The sequence below is a fragment of the Apostichopus japonicus genome, chromosome 14 (assembly GCF_037975245.1).
Source record: "Apostichopus japonicus isolate 1M-3 chromosome 14, ASM3797524v1, whole genome shotgun sequence".
NCBI classification, from domain to species: Eukaryota; Metazoa; Echinodermata; class Holothuroidea; order Aspidochirotida; family Stichopodidae; genus Apostichopus; species Apostichopus japonicus.
In genome coordinates, this window is record NC_092574.1 from 18,061,259 (window position 1) to 18,089,244 (window position 27,986).

Genomic DNA, 27,986 nt, shown 5'->3' on the forward strand with positions numbered 1-27,986 from the left:
GGTCTGTTCCGCTGTTTGCTTTGCCTTGTCCTTGCGATTATGTCTTCTGCAAGTTTCATCACTGTGTGTGGAACTGTTATGGTAATTACACCATCTTGGCAATTTGGTTTGAGACTTGTTACTTGTTTGAAGCTTATACGGGCACAATCTAGCAATATGTCCCTCATTTCCACACTGATAACATGTAAGTCTCCCTTTAATTCTTCTACTTCCAGTGGGTACTGTACCTGTACTTCCTGCCTTCATGACGTTGTCAGATTTGTCATGCGACTCGACTCGGAATTTCTCAGTCTCCTCAAAACTTCTCAATTTGCTTTTGAATTTGGTAAAAGTAATCTCATCGTTGCTCTGTGTGATGTGAATAGCAAAGGGTTTGAAAGAGTCTGGCAATCCTTTTAAAATCATTGCTATCAATAACCCATCACTTAGGGTCTCTTTTGCATTACGTAGGGCTGTGATGGCTTTTTCTGCCCTAATTATGTAATCAGTAATGCTCTCGTTTGGTCCTTTCTTGAGAGATGTTAGCTCAGTATACAGCGTAATGATACGGGGCTTTCCCTGGTTCGAGTAATGTTCTCTCAGTATCTTTAGGGCTTTCCTTCCATCATCGGCAGCATCTCTCATTACCAACGACAGGCTTTTATCATCTAAAAACTGTATCAGTTCAGCATAGCATTCTTCGTTCTTACCTACGACATCATTAACGTTAGGCTGTCCACTGCCAGCCTCACCTTCGGGCGGTACGTCTAGACCTAGTATGGTATCTTTCAGTTTCATCATACGTAGATGTCCGAGAAATTTCGTTTCCCACAATTCGTATTCATTTTCGTCCCCGTTGAAGCAAAGTCTCTGCCATCGACTTCCTGGATCACGCCTGGGCCCATAACCTGTTGGATCTGCCATCGTTGTATTGAAAGTGCGGTGATTTTAATGGCTTTAGAAGCGACATAAGAGACAACATTTCTACGAGGGAATGGTGTAACGAACTCGTGTGTATTTACAACGTTAATATCATAACAAAAAAACACGTGACTTGGGAGCACACAACTAACAGTTGTGCCCCACAGTTCGCAATTGTACAAAAATATACTCTTTAATAAAGCCTCGAAAATCCTAAGCTATATGTTTCGGCTTATGTTTTTGCTTTTGAAAATACTTGACAGTGAGTTGAAAGCACCGTTGGTTATACCAATTCTTCGATTAATATCCTCTTCGGTCCCCAGCAAGCTTCCAACATATTTACACTTCTTCCGTCCATCAAGAAAATTGTATCCATGGGAAGGCTATTGTACGGAAGAGTATGAAAGACATGTGTTTGACGACTACGTGACTTACCTCCTCACCTCACCTATCCCGGAGTCTGGTAGACCGTAGGGGCGCCACAGATGCCCTCCCAACTATTTCTTTCCACTTCTTCCTGTCCTCGGCCTCTCGAAGGGCATCAGGCAGTTTGATACCCGTTCACTCTAGGATGTTGTCCTCCCATCATTTCCTCTGTCTGCCTCTCCTTCTTCCTCCCGGTACCGTGCCCTGCAGGATCGTCTTAACCAGTCCTATAGATCTTGTGACATGGCCATACCATCTCAATTTGCGTTTTTTCACAATGGTGAGGAGGTCATCGTGACTTACACACATAGCAAATCGTCATTAACCTAAATAGTACCGTTTTACACACTAAATTTGTCTCCTTAAAAATATTACAAAAAATTTGCGCAAATGCTACCACCTTTTGCAATGTGTACAAATTGACAATGTACATGTTCTTTCTACGCTTCCGTAATGTTGTGTTTTGTACTTTACAGCATTACAACTACACAAAACTTCCTCCACTGCACCGTGCATGTACCGTACCGTAAGTAATTAAACATCCGATAGCAATTAGCCAGTACTCCAGTCCTTAATTGCGAACAGACTGACTAAGCAGTATTATAACTTGAAATTATTTTCACATATTATATTTTGATCAGCCATGAAGGCACTCGTGAAATATGTGGTATTACTCATCTTTGGGTTACCTCTTGCAACTTTCGGTCAAGATATTCCTCCGGTAAGTGATACTGAAACTGAAAGGCCTAATGTTAGTGTTTGTAATTGTAATTGTACAGTTCGAAGAGAATTCCTAAGTCGGAAGTCCATAACCTTGCAATATGGTAGGCTTAACACTATTAATTGACCCCATTGACTTACACACTAAACTCGTCACTTTCCAAGGCTGCAAGAGCATAGATAGAATTTTTCAAGTAATATGTCCTACCCACCATATGATAGCAGATGGCTTGAGCTATCACGGAACATTCAACTTTTGCCACCATGCTCCCCAACCCATCTTCCAGCTCTCGCTGCAGAAATCTTGTTTCACTCAAGACGTTCCAAAATGCCTCAAATCACCTTCAGTCCTCCCGATTTTTCGACCAGCATTAATTTATGTTGCCCTCTTCAACATCCAGCATCAAACAAAGAAGATGACTCAGAAAATGCCAACAAGTCAATACATTATGTTACTTTGTCACGGTCTTTTGGGCTATTTTCGTGAATGTTTAACCTTGCAGGCGGATGTTGCACCACTCTAATTGTGGTGTGACACCTTAACTGCAGATTCCCCAGCAATCACGTAGTTCCCACTTTGATGCCAGCTTCGCAGTCGCAAACACTAAAGGCACATTGATTTCACCTCAACTGCCAATCCAAGAAGCCACAATATTGGCAGTATACACTGACCACGATACCAGTAATTTTTGTAAAAGGTGTCTCCCAAGTTGTATGATTCTGCAATTAACCCATGCTAACCATGTTATAATGCTTAACTAGGCTTCAACCTCAGGATAGCTTCATGGTAAGTTTTACAGTAGGCTAGAATTGACCTCATCAGAGATAGTGCAAATGTGTCATGTTGTAACTGTATGGGTATTTTCTGAATAACTTAGCTCTCTGGTTTCACTATACCACATCATGGTCATACATATATGATATTCTGTGATTTTTGAGGTATTCTTAAACTTACACTGTAAGCTAAACGTTTGTTGCAATGTCAGCACAACTGACCATTTTATGACATTCTAGTGCTCATCTGGCAAGTTGGGGATATATATTGTTGATGACCTTAGTAAAACTGATTTAATCTACCTTCTGTAGGAATATCTGTGTAAATTCCATTGATAATTAAGAGGAGTGATATGTATGCTCTGGGAGACTTTAATTATACGTGGCCTATCAGAAATTAGGCGTTAGAGTAATATCCTCCCAACCTAAGTGCTGTGATGAAGCTTTAAGAGCACTAAGATTTGTTACACCTTGTTTTGTTAACTAATAATCATAATAATAATAATATGCACAATTGTAATGTCCCAGTATCATATTTTTCCGCTTTTCTTCTGCTGTGTGAGGTATATAAAACCTTTGCAAGGAAAGAAAAACATATTTCATACCATGACACACATTTGTTTTACAGTATACAGAGGATTGCAGGAATGGAACTTATCCCCCACCATCGACAGAGCAACCTGCCGAAAGTTTCATCTTAAATCTGGATATTTCTCCTGGGGCAAGATGGTCACCACTTATCAAGGAAAAAACTCCAGCGGTACGCAAACTTTATATGTTTGTTCATGTGCATATATATAGTAATACTTTAATTCAAGTGCGTAATAAAATGCTGTTACTCACTTGTTGATTACAGTAGGCACTTTCTCAACATTGCCTATATATAGATCTGTGTAAGGCAAAAAACCATGACTTTCTACCACAAATATATGCCCGCCCCTCCCTGGCCCCCTCCCCCACCACTATGGTCACAGTTTTGCTCTTCACTCTGTATTATTTGGACTCATTTCAATTGCAATTTGTTTCTCAGCAATTGCATATTGCCAGTGGAGACCCTTCTTATTTAACAGAAAACCTAGTTTGAGAACTCATCCAAAATATTAATTTTTGTAACTTTCTTTCCCATCTACAGATAAAAGCACTTATCGCAGACATCATCGACTTGATCAGCCCATTTCTGAAGAATGTAACGAAAGGAATCGATTTTGTTGATGAGTTGTTTGTAAGTTGCCAACAGATCAATCCATGCTACTGTATGTTATAATCACCCATGGCACAGTATTGTACTCCTCATTGTACAGTATAATGTTGGAAGTTGATATTCACAAAACTAGCTTACCATCTCTTAATTTGATTTATCTTTTCTTCTGGATACCAAATTTAGTCTTAAGATTGTTCATTTCAAGAAGCAATGTTTCATGAAAGCTACATGAGTGATTATACTAATGCATCAAAAAATATATTGGTTTGTAATTTTTTTTCCTTTTCTTTTCTTGGGTTTTTAATCAGATTTGATATATATAGTTTTTCTCTGGTTGGAGATTGCCCTTAAAAAGTAGTATTTACTATTTAAAACATAATCCACATGAAAACAAGCTCAGCACTTAGAGAATTATTTCAGTGAATATGAAAGAAGGTAGGCTATGGTTATTAGACTTAATTGTAGTGAACCTATACTCTTACTCATACAAAAACATATATAGTAAGATGTAGTTTGCACTCACTGTGATGAATTTGTACTCATAATCAGGGCAATATTTAGTACTTATTCTCATGCTTAGAGCCTGTAGTTATACTCATACTGAAGGCAATATTTAGTATTTATACTCATTCTTAGAGCCAGGTAGTTGTACTCATACTCAGGGCAATATTTAGTATTTATACTCATTCTTAGAGCCTGTAGTTGTACTCATACTTGGGGGAATATTTAGTTTTTATACTCATGCTTAGAGCCAGGTAGTTGTTCTCTTACTCGGGGCAATATGTAGTACTTATTCTCATGCTAAGAGCAATGTAGTTATACTCATAGGATTGAGGATTCTACTTGTACTATACCGAATGCTGTTGTACTCGTGCTGCAAGTCTGATGGTTAAAGACCTGCATTAAAAGTGCTGTCCAATGCCAATATCTCATGCTCAGCTACTGTAATTGACATGTCAGCAGTACTTTTTTGTTTAAAAGTTGAATATATGTGTTGTGTGTATTATCTTGGAAAATGTATCTGATTGTGTGCTTTAAATTTTGTCAATAATTAATGCAACCTTTTGATCAACTTTCAGGCACCCCTGGCTGAAGACTTTCCAGAGCCTTACAAATCTGAAATACATGGCATAGCTGAAACCTCAGGGATACCATTAGGTAAGCCAAAGCTTAATGACATTATGTTAGAGGGAAACCGCTTGTTAATCTGAAGTACATGGTATAGCTGATACCTCAGGGATACTATTAGGCAAGCCAAAGACATTATGTCAACTGGAGGGAAACCGCTTCTAAATCTGAAGAACATGGCATAGCTGAAACCTGCAGGGATACTGTTAGGTAAGCCAAAGCCATATATGACATTATGTTAGAGAGAAAATGCTTTTCTAAACACAATTAGCAAAGTCCTATACATAATGACCAAATTGTTACAAAAGTGCAGATGTATCGTAGCTTGTGAAAGAATGAAATTTGAGATTTTTCAGGATAAAGTCTGATTTGTGTTAAAGTATGGATTCCATTCTTTGATAATAATATATAGACCCATGTGCAGCTAATTGGGACGATCAAGAGCAGTTAAAGCGAATTAACCAATCTCAAGTCATTCTTAAATTGACCATTGGCTAGAAGCTTGTATTTTTTGTAGCTCTCCAACTGTTAAAGCAAAAGAACCAAATAGCCCCTCACCCCGTCCTCCTCTTGTGTACACCGGTGCGCAACTCATTTATGCTGTCCCAAACTGGGATTTGACAAAGGACAATGAATGTTGTTGCTTTTACATGAGCTTGTGGGCTCAAAGTTAGTGCCCAATTTAAATATTTATACTTTCAGCAAACATTCTAAGAGGTGATGTACAGCTATTACATATTCAACATCGATAATCATTACAATCTGTCTCAAGTACATGAATAATTAGCTTTGTCTTTTAAGTAGTTAATAAAATATTTCTTTTCTGCCGGCCAGTAACATTTAGTTAAGGTTCTCTCTCCTTGTAACTTGTGCTCAACCAGTGTGCAGTAATTTCTCTCCCTTAGAATCTCGAGGAGTAGTTTTACACTTTTGCATTTAATAGACTCAAAAGACCAGCATCCTGCTGTTTATAATATTGCTATTTTGCTATTAGTCGATCGCTGTAATATTCTGGCGTGATTTATTCAACAGGGCAAGTGGTGCTTTACAATGTCTTTTATGAGGTGTTCACCTTTTGTACTTCCATCGTAGCTGAAGACGAAGCAGGTTTGTAGGTCTCTTATGTTTTGCGACACATGGATATGGTTCCCAAGGTTACAATGTTTTTCAGGCTTACAGACATTACTGTATCATTGATCCCAATGATGTTAAGATACCAGATTTTAGTCATTTTTTATGTTGATAAAATGCAGCATTTCGTTAAAAATGGTGAGGGGGGCGGTAGGGGGAGGTAGGAAGAAATAAACACTTGGGAATATTTCATAGATACTTTACAAAGTCATTGGTGAGCTAGAAACAAACATATTTAACCATAAAAAAAATTAGCAAATTTTTGTTTAATTCCAATATAGGTAGATGACCAGCTGTTCAATAAAGTTTACATAACTTACAACTATGCAGTGTCATTCTTTACTGAACAGACGCCATTACAATATCTACCATTTTTCAGCTTTGTCTAAAATGCATACTGTAACTGACTCCTCTTAAAACAATGCTTTTCCCCCCGACAGGAAGATTTATAGTAAACTTTATAACCATTGCTTATTTCAAATCTGTGTGTGTTCGTTTTGTTTCAGGACAATTATATCATGCTAGAAATTTGGACTTTGGTCTGTTCCTTGGGTAAGTTAATTTTAAATTCTCGCTTATCTTTCAGTCATATGATGTGGTTAATTGTTTTTAACCAGTGCCTGGTTGTGTTTTGTTCATTGTCTGTTGTCAATGGATGGATGTCAGGTGAGATTTCTGTGATGATAACACTGGGATGCACCTAGGGTTACCAGTCTAATATCATATATGTTTGGTTGAAAAGTGGGACACCGAATCCCAAGTTTAGCCGTACGGTTTAAGCGTTGTTATACCCAAGGCTATCAAATTAATAAAAATAAGAATAAAACATTTATATTGCTCTTGAAGAGCAATGATCTTAAGCGCTTTACAAAAACAGTTACAATTACACTGTTACATGTTGAGAAAAAACCTGATTAAAAAGAAACATTTTAATTTGGACTTAAAGTTTATGACAGAAGTTGACATTCTAATAGAAAGAGTGAGCAAGTTCCAATAAACAGGACTGAATTTGCAGAGCAAAGTACCAATATCACGAAATAGCTACGTTGAAGTCTGGTCATACCTGTTAGCACTTTAGCCTTTGTTACAAAGCTTTCCCTGTCAATCTTGTGGAGGCTAATATGTGACCATCAATCAAGTATAGGTATATGCTATCATGCTTCAGAAACAGTTACATATAGTGATGCTTATTGCATGTGTATATTTTTATGTTGCTCATGGACTCTGAACTATCCCTTTAAATGAGGGTCAAGTATCCCAAAAAATGCAATTTTTGCTTTATTGGATTAGACTGGTACCAATTGAGTAAGACTGCTGAATGTATAAACTTTCTTTAAGAACAAAGAACTAAATAAATTTTCTACCATTTGAGTAACGTATGTGACTCCTTCTGAGAATTGCATCCAACAGAACCATAGATCTGGGATGAAGCTTTAACAAAGTCATTCAATAATATAAATAATAATAATATGTGCTATTTATAAAGAGCTTTTCAATAAAATCTCAAAGCGCTGTACAGAAATAAATACCTAAAAGATATCAAACATCACAAAAAATTGCACCAGGTAACTAAAAATAGCAATACAAAGAATAAAAAGGAATAATTAAAACATAAGAGCAAATATTTACATTACAATACAAGTATAAAGTGTTCATATTAAACATTTAAAAATATGTGTTTTCAAATCCATTCTAAAATGGTTAAGATTAGTTAAAGAACTATGATTGTGCTTTAGAAGACAGTTTACTCGATTCTTTCCATGATGTGTATTGTGAATCCCTGCTGTTGAACAGATGTCGTCTAACCTGTTAACGTTTGTGTTTTACCTCAGTTGGGACATCCAAAACAAGACGTGGGCTTTAACTGAAAGGCTAAGACCCCTAATTGTAAATGTAGAATACCAGGTCAGAGGTCAAACAGTTGCCAAGGCAGTGCATTTTGCTGGTTACCTTGGTGTCCTGACTGGAGTTAAACCAGTAAGTTGTTAAGGCTTTTTTATATGCATTACATATTTCATTATGAAGGTGATGGAAACTGAAGGTCGTTCACTTTGTTCGTTGCCTTGGTAACCAAATAAGAGTCAAACCATGCCATTAAACAGTTGCCAAGGCAGTGCATTTTGCTGGTTACCTTGGTGTCCTGACTGGAGTTAAACCAGTAAGTTGTTAAGGCTTATTATATGCATTACATATTTTATTATGAAGGTGATGGAAACTGAAGGTCGATCACTTTGTTCGTTGCCTTGGTAACCAAATAAGAGTCAAACCATGCCATTAAACTTTATTTAAAGTTTAAGTGTGTTTTTGAAAAAACCTTTAAATATCATGTTGGCATTTTATTCCATCAAGAATGAAGAAGAAGCAGTTCATGGATACTTCAAGAAGCTAATGTATTCACTTGAGTTTTCACCTCAAAACGTATACTAAGTATTGATATGATGTCACGCTGCATTTGCATTGTTAATAATATCGCAAAAATGGTCATCGAGATATGAAATGCAAAATGACAATAAATAAAAGTCGTTTTACTTCTACAGCGGAATCAGACAGATTTCTCTTGGATACAGTTGTTATAATTGATGATATATTGTTCGCTTTCTTCTTGTAGGACCTCTTCACACTGAGTATGAACGAACGTTTTAATTTGGACGGCGGCTACCTTGGCATCCTTGAATGGGTGCTTGGTGATCATAACGGCAAGTGGATGGGATATGAACTCAGAGATACCCTTCTCAGTGCCAACAGGTAGGCATGATGAGAATAACAAGTATTGAATAGAGCAAAACATATTTTTGGCTAAAAAGAGCTGAATTGAAAACCTCTGACCTGTGCTGTGCTCTACTCTGGGTTGTATGTGCCTTTAGTTGGTGACAATCACTATTTAATCCTCTATTTGTTGAGTGGGGGGGGGGTTACCTGTGAGAATTAAGCCACGATACCTTGTAAACTGAGATCCCATCCAAGTTTCATCGGATAAATTAAAGGTGCCGAAGAGATTCACTTCCAAAAGCTACCGAGTCGGCATGCCGAGACTTCTCGTTTTGAAATAGAACTAAACCAGAACCTTCAGATTTTTTGGTTTATTTGTTCGGAAGGATAAAACTCAGTAAATTGCCAGAGTTATTAGGGCATCCAGTTTGTTACAGCTTTGTTTGAAGCAGTAATATACTATGAATGTATACTTATAAAACAGCTCTTTGATACCTGAACCATTGACAGGTAATACTGTGACATGGGTTACAGGTTATATAGCCAATCCTGTATAATATTATACTGCACAGCAAACATTGCTTAACAGTAATTACTAAGATAGTGCTATTCAGTCTCATAATGTGTACACACAGATTGTACGTGCCAATGTTTGTAGTATTATGGTGGGTTGAATCGAGCCGTAATTAAGATTTTGTACAGGCACATTTTTGCTCATTGTCTCTTGTCAATAGGTCATTACTCGTAAAAATTCAAGCGGAGCTTTCTTTCCGTTGTTATGTGGACATGAAGAAATTTCCAACAGCTATTGCGTCATAATTGGTACCGCATGGTAACGGGTACCTCAGCTTTGCATTCTATTTCAAATAATAATGATTTTGGAAACCTAATAAAACTTAAGGCATGGAGTAGTCATATTTTTGGCCACTGACTTCTGATGTGGGTTCTGAAATTTATCCAAAAGGTTCCCCAAATTTGAGTTAATTTGTATAGTTTTGTGTGAATATTGGTGTGAACATTACTTTTCATTGTTTGAATTTGCTATCAGGCATTCAGTTTGACTTAAAAATTATTCTGAGCCTTTTAACAACTTTGAGAATTATTCCGGAGACACAGTTTGCAATGATCCATGGACAGTAACACATTAACTGGGGACAGTTCCGGGGAGAGGATTTAATCAGGGGATGGTACATGAAAATCTGTGACGTCTGATCACCTTAATATAAACATTTAAAATTTTCGAAATGAATAATGAAATCTTGGCAAAGAAAGCCAAGTGGTTTGAAATGGCTGTCTCAATCACTATTAATGGACAGGATAAATCGTTAAAAATTCTTCCATGTGGCAGAACGTGGTAATTTTGTCGTTTATAATACCCTACTTCCAAGACACATAATGAAGCGGCTCCATGAAAGATTTGCTAATTATCCATTGACAGGCTTTTAAATCATGATGGTGGCCTCATTGGCTTGACACTCTGATAATTGTGATAGTGGCATTGAAACTGAGACCTCATTAAAATCATTTGATCATTTGTACTAGATCACATCGTAAAGTGAGGTAAGCCTCCAGATTTATGTGCCATTTATAATCATCCTGTGTGAAACTGAAAGTCAATGGATGACCGTTTTTGTACACAAATAATTGCCAAAAGAGGATGTCAAAAGAGGATGTCAAAAGAGGATGTCAAAAGAGGAATAAATTTGTAAAGTGGGACTTAGCAAGAAACTATCACTTATTAACTGCCGCATTGCATCATTTCAGCAAAGAGGTGCAATGCTTTAGTTCGGTTGGTTTCGCTTGGTAAAGCTTAGTTCTCTATTAAGTTTTAACCGACCCAAAGAAGGAAGCTAGTATTTTTACATTCAGGAAATGTGCGTATGCTAGCTGTGCTTATTTGAAAGAGCATTGGTGAGGCTATTTTATGCAATTAGTCAGTGCATTGACAAAGTAAATATCAGTATCATTGGTATAGGACACTTGTGAGTTAAGTGCAGTCTGTGGACAAATTTCTTGACGGCCTGCAAGGCAGGCCTTTGGAACAAAAATTGCAAGGAAGTATATGAGATAACTGTGTCAGTCAAAATTTGGACTTTGCAAAATGGGGCTTACTATAGGATATTTCAACATACCAAATGAGCAATGGACATCTTTTTACTTCCCATAAAAAATTGTAATATTTCAAATCTTGGCATTGAGAGTAGTTACCTACTTATGTGATCACTGACTAGCTACGTTATGTGAATTGATTAACTGAATTAAGTGAACTGACAAAGTGTTCTGAATGTTTTCATAATTACACCAATGATATTGATACACTCGATGCAGTGACTTGAGGAACTAAACCAGTTTATTAGTGCCTCGACAAACTTGCACAACAAGATCTATCAGTTAAGCTACACCAGAGTGTATTGATTAACTACACTATACCCTGAAATTTGTGAAAAAGTGTGCTGAATGTTTTCATAAACTACACAAATGATATTGATACAGTACAATCAGTTTCTCGATAAATGAAAGCATTTAGTGCAAGAACAAACTAAACCTCATGCTACACCAAAGTCTATTAATAAATATAAACATTTGTTCATGAAGTTTAATTGATAAAGTGTATCATTTGTTTTCACAATCTACAACCGGGTACATTGATACACTACACCAATTGTAATGATCGACCAGGTACATTGATACGCTACACTTATTTTATTGATCGACCAGATACATTGATACGCTACACCAATTGTATTGATTGACACCTAAGTGTACTGAGAGAAAAATACCCAAATGCACCAGATTTTCAGGACTACACCAGTAACATTGATACACTAGACTATTGGTCTGCAGCAAGCTATGGGGATGTCCCAAAAGTGGGTTGCGACAAATTTTCCGGTGTATTGCAGGATTTTCCAAACTGTTTGAAAATGTATCTACAGTTTTTGGCGCTTCTGATGAAGAGCAATATTAAAGATGGTTTTCTTTTGTTTTAACATCAAGTTTAAAGTCCAAGCTAGTTTCCATGCATACTGAGCATCGTTTCCGAGTGCAGGAGTTCTAGTGTGTCGTGGCTCAGTCCCTCATTGAAGATTCTGTTTGGCTGGTCCAAAAGTTTGCAGCCCACTGCACAAGACAAAGTGTATTTATGTAGTCAATGAATGTTTGTAAACTGTAAAGATACGTGGTAAATAAAATACTTGGCAATCAACTTGTTTGTCAGCATGAAATGGTTAACTTGCAGATACTGGTTTAAGTGGAAAAAAATTGAGATATGTTCTTAAATTCTTATAAGTCGAAATTTTATTTTCATTCAGCTTCGATGATGCAATGAAGACACTGACCACTGTTGAGTTTCTGGCTCCAGCTTACATCATCATCGGAGGCAACAAGACTGGACAGGGAGCAATCATTACTAGAGACAGAAAATCAACAGCAGATGTTAAAATGTAAGAAGATAATATTTGGCTCAAATTTTTTTCCTGAACCCATCTAATCTAGTTCTTTGCTGCATTCTCCTAGCTGGTTAACATTTATATGAAGGTCTGTCAAGTGTGCTGGTTTTTTGAAGTAGTATGTTATAGGCGTTTGTAATTGAAGCAATTCGATGACTTTTAGGATGAGGTAACAGTGCTTGGGATTGTCGGAGAGAATTGGTATGGAGTATCCCAGCAGGTATCTGAGGCAACTGATAAACTTTGGAATTTCTTTTCAAACCTTTGGACAGTAATGACCCTGCCATAATTCAGACTTTCATTTCTAGTAGAGAAATCGTTTGGTGAAGATTGGTTAGTGATAGCATTTCCTTAAATGTTGAAAGTATTTCCCTTCTTTTTAACCTTTTTAAAATTAGGATGAAAGGCTCCGATTCCGATTGGTTCCTTGTACAGACAAACTATGATAACTGGAAGGCGCCACCATTTTTCGATGACAGAAGGGCACCAGCTACGAAATGCATGAACAAGGTCTCCCGCAAGGTAAACGATACTACCGTCATGCGTTGAAAAGAATTCTTCAAAATATATAGTTTAGTCTTTGTTTATGGACGTTTGCAGTTAGAAAAATTATGTGAATATTTCTTACCTTTTTGGGGCTTTTTGCATTGATTTTAGTAAACATTTGATACTATTATTCCTTAAAAGGATAGTCCAGAGGAAGATTTGATTTTAACTAAATGAAAAAAGGACATCTGCTAAGCATCCTGGCGGAACTTTGTATGCGAACCCAGTGGTTGATCGTTATGCCAAAATAGTAGATATACAGTATATATATATGATGGACAAGTTTTAAAGTTTTTGGTTCCTTGCTTTAGCAAAAGGAACCTATGTAGTCAGGTTGGCGTGTGTGCGTGTGTGTGTCTGTGTGTGCATCTGTGACACTTGCTTGGGTACGCTCTATCTCAATAAGGGAAAGTTGGATTGAGGCCAAACTTGGACCATAGACCCGCCATATGGAGAAGGTGTGCCCTATTGTTTTTGGTGCCCACAAAGGTCACCGAAGGTCAGTTATGGTCCAAAAACCCAAAACATTAAAACTGCAATAACTCCCAGTGCCTATGTGCTACAAGGTTGATATTTTGGGACAAGTTGTGAACTGGTTAGGGGAACATTTTGAAACTTAACGGTCATGTGATCTGAGGTCATCAAAGGTCAATTAATGTTAAAAAACTAGTATTTTTGCGATAACTTGAGAACGAATTGTCAGTTAGGGTTGGGAGTTGCTTCAATGTAATCCAATTGTTGACCCGCATCTGGGTAACCCTTGACCTCAATTTGACCTGTGGTGACCTTTAAGTGTTTTGGGGATTTTTACAGTTTCGATGCTATTTTCAGATGTCAAAGGTACCTTCCGATCATAAATATCGATAGGTTGACCCCCGTGTGACCTTTGTGTGCGAAGTTATATGGGGTCAAAGTTTTCAGTTGGAGTTAGGATGGCTGTACAGACTTGTCGTGTTGATTTTTGGAATCAGGAGATCAAACTACATCTGAAACCAAGGTCAAAAGGTCAAAGGTCACATTAGAAAAAATGTGCTTATTTTGGGAGAAATCGGGCGAAAAAGAAAATGTTTGGTTTTGATGCTAGATTTGGATATCAAAGGTACCTTCCGATCAAAAATGTCAATGGGTGGACACCCGGGTGAGCTTTGTGTGTAAAGTTATACAAGGTCAAAGTTAATTTTCAGACATTTAATGCAATAACTCCCAGTGCCAAGGTGTGACACAGTTGATATTTTGGGACAAGTTGCAAATGGTATAGAGGAATATTTTCAAACTTAACGGTCATGTGATCCGAGGTCACCAAAGGTCCATTAATGTTAAAAAACTAGTATTTTGGGGGAGAAAATGGGCAAAGAAAATAATGTTTGAAGTTTTACAGTTTTGATGCTATATTCACGTCTCACCAATCAAAATTGTCAAGGGGTTGACCCCAGGTGACCTTTGTGTGTGAAGTTAGATGAGGTCAAAGTTTATTTTCAGACATTTAGTGCAATAACTCCCAGTGCCAAGGTGTGACACGGTTGATATTTTGGGACAACTTGCAAATGGTATAGGGGAATATTTTCAAACTTAACGGTAATGTGATCCAAGGTCACCAAAGGTCAATTAATGTTGAAAAACGAGTATTTTTGCGATAACTTGAGAACGAATCGTCTGTTACGGTTGGGAGTTGCTTCAATATAATCTACTTGTCAACCTGCATCGGGTTGACCCTTGACCTCAATTTGACATCTGGTGACCTGTAAGTGTTTTGGGGATTTTTACAGTTTCGATGCTATTTTCAGACGTCAAAGGTACCTTCTGATCATAAATGTCAATGGGTTGACCCCCGTGTGACCTTCGTGTGCGAAGTTATACAAGGTCAAAGTTAATTTTCAGACATTTAATGCATAACTCCCAGTGTCAAGGTGTGACGGTTGATATTTTGGGACAAGTTGCAAATGGCATAGGGGTATATTTTCAAACTTAACGGTCATGTGATCCGAGGTCACTAAAGGTCAATTAATGTTAAAAAACTAGTATATTGGGGGGAGAAAATGGGCAAAGAAAAAATAGTTGAATTTTTATAGTTTTGATGCTATATTCACGTCTCACTGATCAAAAATGTCAATGGGTTGACCCAAGGTGACCTTTGTGTGTTAAGTTATATGAGGTCAAAGTTAATTTTCAGACATTTAGTACAATAACTCCCAGTGCCAAGGTGTGACATGGTTGATATTTTGGGACAACTTGCAAATAGTATAGGGGAATATTTTCAAACTTAACGGTCATGTGATCCAAAGTCACCAAAGGTCAATTAATGATAAAAAACTAGTATTTTGCAATAACTTGAGAACGAATTGTCCATTAGGGTTGGGAGTTGCTTCACTGTAATCCAATTGTCGAGCTGCATCTGGGTAACCCGTGACCTCAATTTGACCTCTGGTGATCTTTAAGTGTTTTGGGGATTTTTACAGTTTCGATGCTATTTTCAGATGTTAAAGGTACCTTCTGATCATAAATGTCAATAGGTTGACCCCTGTGTGACCTTCGTGTGCAAAGTTATACAAGGTCAAAGTTAATTTTCAGACATTTAGTGCAATAACTCCCAGTGCCTAGCAGTGACACGGTTGATATTTTGGGACAAGTTGCAAATGGCATAGGGGTATATTTTCAAACTTAACGGTCATGTGATGTGAGGTCACCAAAGGTCAATTAATGTTGAAAAACTAACATTTTGGGTGGGAGAACATGGTCACAGAAAAAATGTTTGAATTTTTATAGTTTTGATGCTATATTCACGTCTCACCAATCAAAAATGTCAATGGGTTGACCCCCGGGTGACCTTTGTGTGTGAAGTTATGTATACAAGTTCAAAGTTAATTTTTAGACATATAATGCAATTAACTCCCAATGCCAAGGTGTGACATGGTTGATATTTTGGGACAAGTTGTGAATGGGGTGGTGGAACATTTTCAAACTTAACGTTCATGTGATTTGAGGTCACCAATGTTATCATATCTGTTGACCCGCTTGTAGGTGACCTTATATTTCTTACATTTTCGACGCCATATTCAGATCTCAAAAGTGCCTTCCGATCAAAAATCTGATCACAATTTGTCATCACAAAAGTGTTGGCTACAGTGTTGGTACTTTGTAGGACCACAATTACTTGGACTATTTGAGACCAATCTTGCTTGATAATATGATGTGTATTGTCATATACCCCTACGCAAGGAACCACAGTGCCCTTGGGCTCTTGTTATTTAGTTGTCCCTCAGACAACCAGGTCTTAGTGTCTAGTTGTCCGAACAGCAAATTTGGTTGTCGGAAGAAACGTAGCAAACTACGAAGAATAAAAAATATGTACACCGTAGGAGAGATTTGAAGGTTTGGTGAATAGAACACCATCTTTGGGCTAGCAAAAAGTCTCCTTCACATGGATTATAGGCCACTACCACTTTTGTTCTGTCAATAATTCCAAGGTGATGGATGGGGATATCAATTTAATCATTTCACCTACTTAGGGGTATTCAGTTACCTTTCAAGTTGAATGTGATCCTAAGCAACTAGTCTTCTACCAGACGACTTCCAAATATGATTTTGGTTGCTGGCACAGAAATTTGGTTACAAACATGAAAACTTAGCCCTGATCTGAAATATATTCTGGATAATTTCACAATGATATATTCACTGATATGTTATTATTTGTTACAATGTTTCAGTTACGTTTCTAACAGATCGTGGGCACTATATTTCTAGTTCATACTTCAATTTTCCACAAGTCATGATAGGAAGACACATTTGAGGAAAAAATAAAACCCTTTCCTCATTTTGTTATTTTGCAACAGGATGTTGGACTTCCAAGAATCTTTGATGTCTTGTCTACCAAGCCAGTAATGAATCTGGTAGGTTTAACAATTCATGATAATAAATGCTACCAGTGATCGAACTAATTTTTATGAAATGATACCAAGCTCGTAGTCTTACAAGTTTAATATCTTCTCTAGTTTCACCCATCTGCTTAAGCCTGTTAGGCACTGGCACCATTTGGTTTAGTTATAAAACTATGACACGCACATCTGAGTTTATATACCGAGAGATGGTGTGGCAGGGTTTATTATGCCCATACTTAGTCAGTACATATGACGGTAGGCTAGTAAGTTTATTATATATGATCAAAGGTGATAGGCTACAAAAATTGTATAACTTTTGCACAGTATTTGTATAAGGAAAACAGACTGGGTCTAACTTCAAGAAACATCCAGCCAGCAAACTCTTACTTTGGTGGGTAACAAAACTTGCCAGTCATGTTGTTTATCACTACATAAGAGATCAACAGAAATGTTATTATCAGGGCTGTATCACTGACACTGTCCCTCCCTAATTTACTGCCTGCTAAATGCTGCTGTGCAATGGCATGATGAGAAAGGGGTGAGGGTTGGGGGGGGTCAGCCCCAGGATCCAAGGTCAATTAAGGGGATTGGGACATTTGTAATGATGGATGAGGTCAGGGCTTCCACCTACCAAAAAAATTCTTCATATGCCCTTGAAAGTACCATGGATTCATGGGAACTCAAAAGAGAGGTAATACAACTTTTCTGGGCCAAACCTGGCTGTCTGTGTGTGTCCCTAGCAGTGCATTGTTGTGTAAGAGGGGGGGGGGTAGGGTAGTTTCTTGGATGGGGTAATCTTGATATGAGAGTACTCAATGAAGAGAGAAAGGCTTGAGGCAGTATTTCATCCGTCATCCTGTCACGGACAGAGTTTCAATATTTAATAAGCCTTAAGATTTCCTAGCCCTCAGGGATCGATAGAACAAACTCTTCAAATCATTAAACTGCTGTACACTTATTTATGTGTGTGTGTCAGTAGCTCCAATGTTAGTGTGTGACCTTGGCAAATGATGCTGCTCTGAGTGGTCAGCGTATTTTTGCTTTCGTCCTATCTTTTGTTTTGCTAGATGGCATATCATAGTTCAGCTGCCATGAGTTCAGCTGTCATTTTAGGTGCAATATTTTACAAGCACAAAACTTGCGTCATTGACAGCTCAAGATTGTCCAACTTAAAGAAAAAACTTTGCCCCTGTGTATCATTGTAGAATCAAAATGTGATGTCTATATATATCTTCAACACTTTAACAACATTTTGGTTGCTAAGGCGGCCATTTTTTATCATGCATGATGTCATAGGCAAACCTCATACACTCTGAATCAAGGGAGTTCTAGTTTGGTCAAGTATTTAGCTGGCCTACTGAAGGATGTCTACAATGAAAGCTTGTACTCACACCCCTCACGTTCCATTAAGGCTGGGCAAGGGTCCCTTTGCTGAAATATCCAAAACATTAGGGTCAGCTAATACCTTCATATTTATTTAAAATCATGGTGGATTTTGCAATTGTGTTAGTTCTGGTGAGTAGCTGGAACTGTTTCATTCCTAATGGAATGTTAACTGACGTCATAAAAAGTTGAAAGAACAAAACAAATTTTGTGTCAAATGTCTTTATAAATGCATGGTTTCCACTTCGTTTACAGTAATCTATCTAGAATCATGTTATCAAGCAGCATGGTGATTTCCAGCTGTCAAACGAGGTTTTACTTGGATTTGTGAATGTGCTGCTTAAGTGTGTATTAGGGAGATTAATTTTCGGACTAAAATGGATGAGTTTTAAGCCTGCGTGGAGTGTTTCCCAGACAAGATATTTTTTTTTTTCTCACATGCATAATTTAATACCATTTTCGACAACTGATGGAGGGAAGTGCTTGTAAGAAAGTGCTTCCTTTCAGGTTTGTATTGTAAATGATTGATTACATTACAGAGGTACGGGTGATTTTGTCACGCTCTTTATGCTAGTGATATGAATCAAATTTATGTTGATAATGTACGTGAGTGGAACACTTGCTGAAATCAATTAGGTAAATGAATGGCTCACGCTGTTCAAGTACATGTTAACTTAGTTGATTTATTTAGTGGTTTTGTTATATAAGATGGGCATTAATGGAGGAAGGTAATTGCTGAGTTTTCTTTCTAAATTTTTTTTTTGATCTGGATCTTTCACACCAGACTAGGTCACAAGGAACGTCATTCAATATTTTATTTTTACTGAACCAGAAGAGAAAAAGAAGAAAACAGAGGAACAAAATAAGGAGTCAAACCTTTGGAAAGAATTGAATGTTAGAAACATGTGATTCCCTTCGAGAACAGTGTTGAAAAAAATAGCTTTCATATCGACGACTGCATCTAAACGTTCACTATAGGAATTTAGGAGTTATTCAAACTTATTAACAAGAATCATGTCTTATTTGTGGGAATGCATGAATCTATTGCAAAGAATTATTCTTATAGTTCATTACTTCTTCTTGAATTTTTAATGGATTCTAAGATAGGCAGGCATCAGTGGAGAAAGGTATTACAGGAGAGCTGTTCTGAATTGGGGGGGGGGGGGAGGGAGGGGGAATGGATCTGGTACTTTTAACCTAGACTGAGAAGTACATTTTATATCCCAACCCAACCCCTCCCCCCCCCCCCAAAAAAAAATGCATGGGAAAAACTGACTGACTGTTAAACCCATGTTATACTCTTTAAGAAAAAAAAAGGTTGGGAAATACAATTTGGATCCCAATTGGATCTGTTTTTATGATCTTCTTCTTTACAATACAAAGCAGACAGCATATTGTGCATAATTATTGCTTCTTTTGTGTATAAGGCAGTCAACCTTATATCAATATTCTATTCCACGTTTATTCTATTCCAGCAGTCTGTACAAAATTTATCATCTTCCTCATTTATTATATTGTGGAGTTAACCTGATACAATCTACATACAAATGTTTAATCTTTTACATAGAGAATGTAACAGAAGCAGACAATACATGAATTGAAAGTATTGATCCTGACGACAGTAGTTTCATTGTATATATTTGCTATAGGAAGTAAGGCCACAAACTGTAGTATGGAAATTCAGTTAAAACTGATCGATAAGTCATCATTTTATGAATAAGACTTTAGTACTAGGAAACTTCAAACCTATTTTTAAAGACAGAATTGTTAATATTAGTCTTATGCTCAGAAGAACAAATAAGTTGTCTTTGGCTCAAAATTTAAACACATCGTTCATTATCAGAATCGGAAAGTATCATGTGGTTGCTGGAGAGAGAGAGAGAGGTGGAGAGAGAGGTGGGTGTGGAGAGCTCATCATCTAACTTGCTCTCCTCATATTTGAAATCAGTTTCAGATGTCAGAGACTCAGTTTAAATACTAATGTTAGCAACCTTTAACTTGCCGTGCAATTATTGGGGAAAAATGGTCACTAGATATGAGGTGTTACATTTTTGTTTTTGTTTGTTTTGCCAACAGTTGACGACTTACACAGCTTTGATGAAGGTCAACGGCGGTCATTTGGAGACGTACATCAGGCACTGTGCACAGCATTGTTGGCCTTGGTAACCAGATTTCTTCATATCATGAGGAGACAATACAACAGAGGATTTTAGTAATCACAAGAATAAACTGAAGGTTTTCAGAAATGTTTGCAACTTTTTTCTAGCCTATTCGTTTTTAATTCGTAATACCAAGCATGAACTCTTTAAAAACGGAAGAAGCATGACTGTTATGGGTTTGAAATTGGTGGAGGAGGGGGGGGGGGGGTAGGTATGGGGTGTTAAATCTAAAAATGATGTGCAAAAATCCAAGTCATTCTCAACATTTTGTCTTCCTCAGTACATGATAGAATCCGGTTCATATCAGTTACTGCTTTTCTTGATTTCTTGTTCAAAAATATTCTTTCTGCTATTCTTTTCTTTCTTTCTATATATTTCTCACTTGTTTTATATTTTAATGAATATTCAAAGATTATGTCTAAATAATAATCTCAAATTTTGCTGTATAATCTGAACAAGAAACTGACGTTAAAGGCATTGAAGACTCGCCCCAAACCGCGTGCCACCCTCTGAAAAAGTTAGCTTTCCGTTGCTTGCAAGTGAAGTTTTTATCTTGTCGCTACAAAATGCAGACAGTAATGAAACGTGATATCTTGTTATCTTTTATGTAGACCTGAGATGTCCATCGCTGCTATACACTGTGTTGTGGGTATTGACCGTAGCTGCAGTATTGACTGTGTACTAGTGTCTAATTACCGACGGTAGCAAACTATGTGTGTATTTTCTGGGATGGTGGTGTCTAACACTTCTGTTACACCCCGTTTGAAACTAGGTCAGATTAACAGCATCAGACGTTTCTTTTTGCGCGAGTCTTCACTCCCTTTAAGGTGAGACTCTAATTTTTGGTGATACCAGTTTTTGCTGTGTGTCAATTTTTAATCGCCGAATAATCATCCTCTCTCTTAACTGTAGCAGGAGTTTAAAAGTCACAAATTATCTGAAGATTTATACAAATTATATGTGCAAAGTTATCTTCGATTCATCAGTCTGTAATTGCCGTGGTCTTTAGTTGATTACTGTAATGCATCTTAATTAAGTTACGTAATATTGATGCAAAATGGAGACGCTCTGAAAATGGTTGATTTAGTTAAAATTATGCTTTTGTGAGCCAAATATTCATATCTCATTCATTCTTATTCTTATCATTGTATCTCAAATTAACTATAAATCTTGGTGAAGATTATGTCTTTCCTGCTAGTAAATATAAGGTTTTATGCAGCTGTAAACATTTGCCTTCAAAATGATCTATCTCATGTAACAAATATTTTAAGGAATTGTGTCGTTTTATTTATTTTTTTTTAAATATTATTTCCATCAATCATTCATTTAATAGCTATATTTTTTATCCTTTAATCCCAATACCATTTATATTCCTAGAGCTTCAATCACTTTTTTTAAGTATTGTTTTTAAACTTGTTTTTAATATGCCCTATGCATTATTCAATTTTGTGATGAAATATATGATTATATCTAATTTATCATTAATCTGTTTAATTCTCTGTGTATGAGCAAAAACAATTTCGAATTGGAGTTTATCTACCAACCAACCCCCCCCCCCCAAAAAAAATATATATATAAAAATTGGGAAATTCTTCCTTAAGCCTCTGGTTTTGCTTATTAAACACATTAACCATACATCAGATCAGCAGTGCCCCTCCCTCCAGTTTTGTGGAAACCTTATAATTTTCCCCTTCAGTTAAGAAGAAGTGCCCCCCCCCCCCAATATGTCAGAAAGTACCCTTTCCATTCTTTGTAATTGAAAAGTGCCATTTTGTGGAAATAAGTGTCATGTTGTTAACAAAATGTAAGTTCCCATTGGTTGAAAATCACTTAAATATTGGCATTTGTTGTACGGAATACCAACAGATATAAATCCATTTTGTATTTAACTTTTGCGGTAACTTTGTGCTTTCCCGCTCATATTAAAGTCACCGTAGTTACCCCTCCCCCCCACCCTCACATCCCAAGGTTGAACTCACTTCCGCTAAATCACCAGATGTATTGAATAGAGCTTTGCAAAAATGAATAGAATAAAAAAGATTTTTATAAACGCAAACTTACGTGCATATGAAACATAACTTATTAACAGATTCGCGGTAGAAACCCGGCGGATCTGATTGTGGTTAACTTACCTTCGGTTTATATTTATCTAATTTTAGTCCTTGCAGGTAATCATGGTGACGGCTAAGTATATGTGTACGGGTGGTCAACTGTCCTATAACGATATAGTATATAGGCTAAATCCAATATTATAGCAGCTACATGTAATAGACACGTATATTTCTAAAACATTGGTTTCAATTTGCTATCCATGAACCATAATTTTGTATAAGATTTGAGTACTTCAATGTGAACACAAACCTACGAATCGTTAAATAAAATGTGAATGCTAAATAATTTCCTATAGTGGGGTGTGTGTTCAAGTGCTGGGGGTTTCAGACTAGAATCGGATGGCGGTGGGTGGAGCATATCATTTGTTATATAAATGTCAATTTGCTATAGCTGCCTAGGCCTATACACAAACACAAAATTTTCTTTGGAAATGGCCCCGAATCTCGATAACTCCCCCCCCCCCCCCTCCAACTTATTCGAGGTTTCCTATAGGCCTTTGATACTGATATATGATCAGAATGTGTTTTCATCATTAATAGATATTTTAACAACAAATTAGCTTTTTGTGATGATACATAAAAACACAAATTTTGATCAAATGAGGCAATAACTGCATAGTTGAGTCAAGCTAAAACTTTTGATAAGACCAGTTTAGCGACTATAAGTATAATATAAAACTATCTTTTTAAAAGCCGATATGAACTTTAAATCTTTGGGAAAAAAACTTGTTTTTTTGTTTGTAATTCCAAGCAGGCATGCAGCCGCTCAAACTTTCAAAACAGATATCCAATTACTCTTTTATTTTATTTTTAATTTGCGTATAATTGTACATTGATGTATATTTAATAACATTTTATACCCACTATCAACTTGAAATATCGTGACTGAACTAGCCTTTGAGGCACGATTTATGTACTCTTGTTGATTTTATAAGCAGGCCTTCAGGTAAAATGTTCATTTAACCAATGGAAATAAATATTGAAAATATTTACCAAGACACTAAATTATATTCTCGGTATGCCATTAGTTTATACGTGGAATTGCCACCAAATCGAATTTCCGCTTGAACTGCAAAGGGTATTTGCTTACTTTTTCAATATTTTGTGCTACATGCGAAACATTAATAATACATTCAAAATCGCGCGACTGTCGGAAATTTTGTTTATCGCGAGACTTTCGTGATAGAATACCGTACATTCGAATTGGAATGAACTTAAAGAAAGTCACAGAAACATTGATAACTTAATTACAAAACTGTTTGTAGTGGTTTAATCATGTGATCGAGTTATGGTGATTACCCCCCCCCCCCCTAAAAAGAGAGGAGGAACATGGTTTGTCTAGATTACGATTTTGTATTGTGTCATTTGGATCCTTATCTCGTCACTTTAAAGAAAATATGACTAGAATAAAGCAGCAAGTATTAATACTTTTTTTCGGGTAAATATTACCTGAAATGACCATTGTCATTATTTTGCAGATTAGTTTAGGTTTCTATTGTTGACTTAAAGGTCATCAATATTGGCCCCAAATTTTGAGCCCGCGTAAAACTTGCTAGAAGTTTGGAAAGGCACTTTCTTAGATGCTCTGATTTTAGACATTACTTCAAGTGAAGGGGTTTTAAAGTAGTTCATGAAATGTCTCAGTGTGTATATAACTTCTTGGAGAACGGCAGTAAAATATATAAGTTGCTACAATCTAAAGCATGGGTGATAAAATTTTGACTTTCCTGCAAAATGTTTGGCGGCAAAACTGATGACCTATAAAAAAAATAGTGGTAGTAAAGCGGTCAGATAATCTATTAGAGGGCGATATTTAAGAAACATGTTTTGAACAAACACACGTACTATCTGACATTGTGCATACAATTACATTATGACCAAAATTCCCGAAGAAACAACAGATATGTTCTATATATAACCAAGAAGGGAACATATTGCGCAATCATTGTTATAATTTTGAATACGAATTTTTACTTGGTCGATGGCTCAACTTAAAAAATTGTGATTATGCATAAAATAATAATCACTGTCCATTTATAGATTATGATCGATATTTGCCCATCTAACTTAGTGTACCATGCTGCGAGATATTTTCAGACATTTAAACAGTGGCCTACCTTTCTTATATACAGTCTATTTCTGACACTCCATATTTACAATATATTGAGAGGTGTTAAATTCAGCAATGGGATATTCCAGTTGGTGAGACTTAAATCCTCATTATATATGCATTCCGTTATAAACACGGAAAGCGGACACGTTTCTAAGTTGGTCTATTGGCACTGGTATGGCCTATATATAACAACACAATCATGACGATATACATTCAACTTGTTTTTGTCATAATTTTGTCCCATTGACCGAATGAAAACCCCAAATGTACAATCGATTGGACCTTCATAGGGAACACCAAGGACCTGTATATGCAGATTGATGTACGTACCATATAGTATAATCTCAAATACGCCTCAATTTATTGCACTTAAGTAACAAAACCCTGCTTGTGTTAAATACTACAGTGAATGGTTCCTCTTCTCTCACTTTCACCATTGTAACGAAGAGAAAATGCTGTATTCACTTCTCCCTCTATATGTGAAATGTATTCAAGTCGATTGTTGAATAAATACATGTAACATAATATCGTTCGGTATACATCGATGACATGTTGATAAAGAGACCCTCGGTATTTTCATGGACTCTTGTAGGTGTGTTCAAGTTCCTCAAGAGTAGGCACAAAAGGTAAGCGAATAGGGGTACGTTTTTTCGATATATACTTTATATAGGCTACTGCCGGAATCAATCTCCCTGATATAGTCAGGAACTTAACTGAAAGAATACGGAAAGAATAAACAACCATGCATGCGGTAGTATACAACCTATCTACTAACCAGTAAAATGTGTCCATGTGTGTATATTGTGCTATAGTTCGTGGCGATTGTTGTGGAAGTAACAGGATCTGTACACGTTAACTAGTGTGCGTTTGACGCGTATAGAGAAATTAAAATTCTTTACGCAATTTGGAGGTATGTGTAACTTACCATATATATCATTGGCACGATATTTCTATGACGGCCATTGTACATGCTCGATGGGTACCTGTGTTCAATGGGATTAAACCCGCGACAATTTATTTACAATACTGACACCAAAAGTGCGCGCTAGCATGCATTCCACGATAACGTACAATTTAACTCATGATTACGTGTGTAAGTTTATATAATTTTCATTATAATATCCTCCGGTCCACAAAATGTCACCGGTTGGTCCACTTCGCCGATCCAAAACGTTCACACATTCCAGTGAAATACCTTTGTTCTCACTGATAACTAACGTCAACAATGAAGATCACGTGATTGGTGATACGGCCTCCACGTTTAGACATGGGTCATCCAGGAAAGGTTTCACTACCCTCCGCATGGGACCAACCAAAAAGATCAGTGTGAACTTGGGCCGAGGCTCTCCAAGACGGATCCGCCATTCTCATACCTGTATACTTCATCGGCAGCGGTCATTCCAGGAAGAAATAAAGGGAACTGTGTGCGGTACCAACGAAGAGACATTTGCTGCCAGAGCAACAAGGGCAAGTATAATGGATCAGGATTTTTAGGCAAAAAATTATAAACTTTTGTTATAGACCATTAAAGAGTATATGGCTAATACTTGTATTGTAAAACTAAGTAGAATTTCAGAAAATCTCTGTTAAAGGATATCAGTATGTTGTTCGCACATAAGTGCTAGAAAAATTAGATCAGGTGATCTTTCAAAAAGCTTTTACTGTCACTCTTCGAAATGAGATATTTAATTTGTCTATTTTAACATTCCTCTATGGCTGTATAAACATATATATATATATATATATATATATACGGTAATGTAGAGAGTTTCAGTGCCTCCAGTCTAGAAAGGTACTTTTGAAAACGTCTATCGATCAATGAAGTGATGCATCCATGAATGTTCCATCCATGTTGTTCTATTAACAGGCTGCACACGTATTGAGGCCAATCACTTGATAAAACCTGTTTCTAAAATTGTGCACACTCAATTAATAGCTATTCACACTTCCCCCTGCAGCATAAACCTAATGGTTTCTTTATTGCAGGAAAGATGTGGCTGCTATAAATCTTACCATACATATACAACTTGCAAATATCCAACATGCATGCAGGAATATCAGATTTTACAAAATCCTTTTTACCATGAACTTGGTGATCAGAAACGTCGAGAGCCAACTCTGGCCCTGGAGACAATTATATATGTCACTGTGCCCCTGTTCCATTCCTTATTTTTTTTTTATATTATAGGTATATAATTTGGTATACACGTAAGAACGTATTAATCAAGCTATTTTCATGTCGAGGACTGGGGATTAACAAAAAGGGATGTACATTCCACCTCTCTGGATTCGCGCCTGATAGTACCTCATGTATTTATCGTTCTCCTATTGTACAAAGACATGTAATTTCAAAGAATGACGTTTTACTGAATTTTCATTATAAGTTTGTTAATGCTAGTTGGGTCAATCAAGCAACGTTTGTTTTTATTTCATTTTTTTTTTAAAGACTCCGTCATACAGTTAGAAGTGGACATTAAGAAAGATAACATACTGTGAGCTATAATGCGATGGTGACTTATCTTGTCTGTTCAATATAGTATGTTTAAGATACAAAAATAACAATAACCCGCTGGTCTTGAATTGACCATCTGTGACTGTCTCACTGTCTTACGGCCAACGGTGTTATTGTCTTTAGTGGTCCACTTAACAAATACGACATCAATCATATACCTCGGCATGTTAACACTATATGATAAAGTTCAACCTATATTATTATTAACAGTTATAACGCTATATAGTAAGTTAGTAACATATGAAATTACACAAGTTAAACAGTCACCAAGTAAATGAAGGACGCAAAACTGACTGGGAAATTATAAACAAGGTTAAAGACAGGCGCGTAGCCAGGGCCGACCGCCCCCCCCCCTCCCCCTTGAGCATATTTCTTTTTAAATCGCTAGTAATTTCAAAATAAAAAAAAGATTAGATGCAACTATAACAAGGCCTGGGTAGTGCCATTTCCAGCGATTTGGGAGGCCTTTAGCCAAAATTCTATTGTACGCTTCGCGCCAACTGGTGGCGCTACGCTAGATAGTTTGCCTACAGGCTTCGCCCCTCCCTTGGCAAATTCCTCGCTACGCGCCTGGTTAAAGAGCAACAAAATATATGGTTAGAACCAGCACGTCATCGCTTACCAACTGAACCATTCAGCCTTTACGATAGCTGGCGATCACAATACAGCCATTTCTTATCCTGTGGACGCCACTGGTCAGACTGACGCATCGTAGTCAAAGACGTATAAACGGCTCTGGTCATAGCACCTTGCATGTATGTCGTTTAACGAAAGGGATCACGGCCTAGTTTCATTCAATAAAACCCAGTAGGCAGGGAGGGATTTACAAATAAATTCGGCTATTTATAGCCA

General features: G+C 36.9%; 1 protein-coding gene across 1 annotated transcript; it reads left to right on the forward strand.

The window, feature by feature from the left end:
• Nucleotides 1-1,827: 1,827 nt before the first annotated feature.
• Nucleotides 1,828-21,872, forward strand: LOC139980213 (acid ceramidase-like). Its single transcript, XM_071991713.1, has 12 exons — nt 1,828-2,047; nt 3,449-3,580; nt 3,953-4,042; nt 5,101-5,179; nt 6,182-6,256; nt 6,787-6,832; nt 8,113-8,257; nt 8,889-9,025; nt 12,298-12,429; nt 12,834-12,957; nt 16,812-16,868; nt 20,316-21,872. Exons 1-12 carry the CDS (start codon nt 1,970-1,972, stop codon nt 20,403-20,405), a joined length of 1,185 nt encoding a protein of 394 aa, XP_071847814.1. The 5' UTR covers nt 1,828-1,969; the 3' UTR covers nt 20,406-21,872.
• Nucleotides 21,873-27,986: the final 6,114 nt, after the last annotated feature.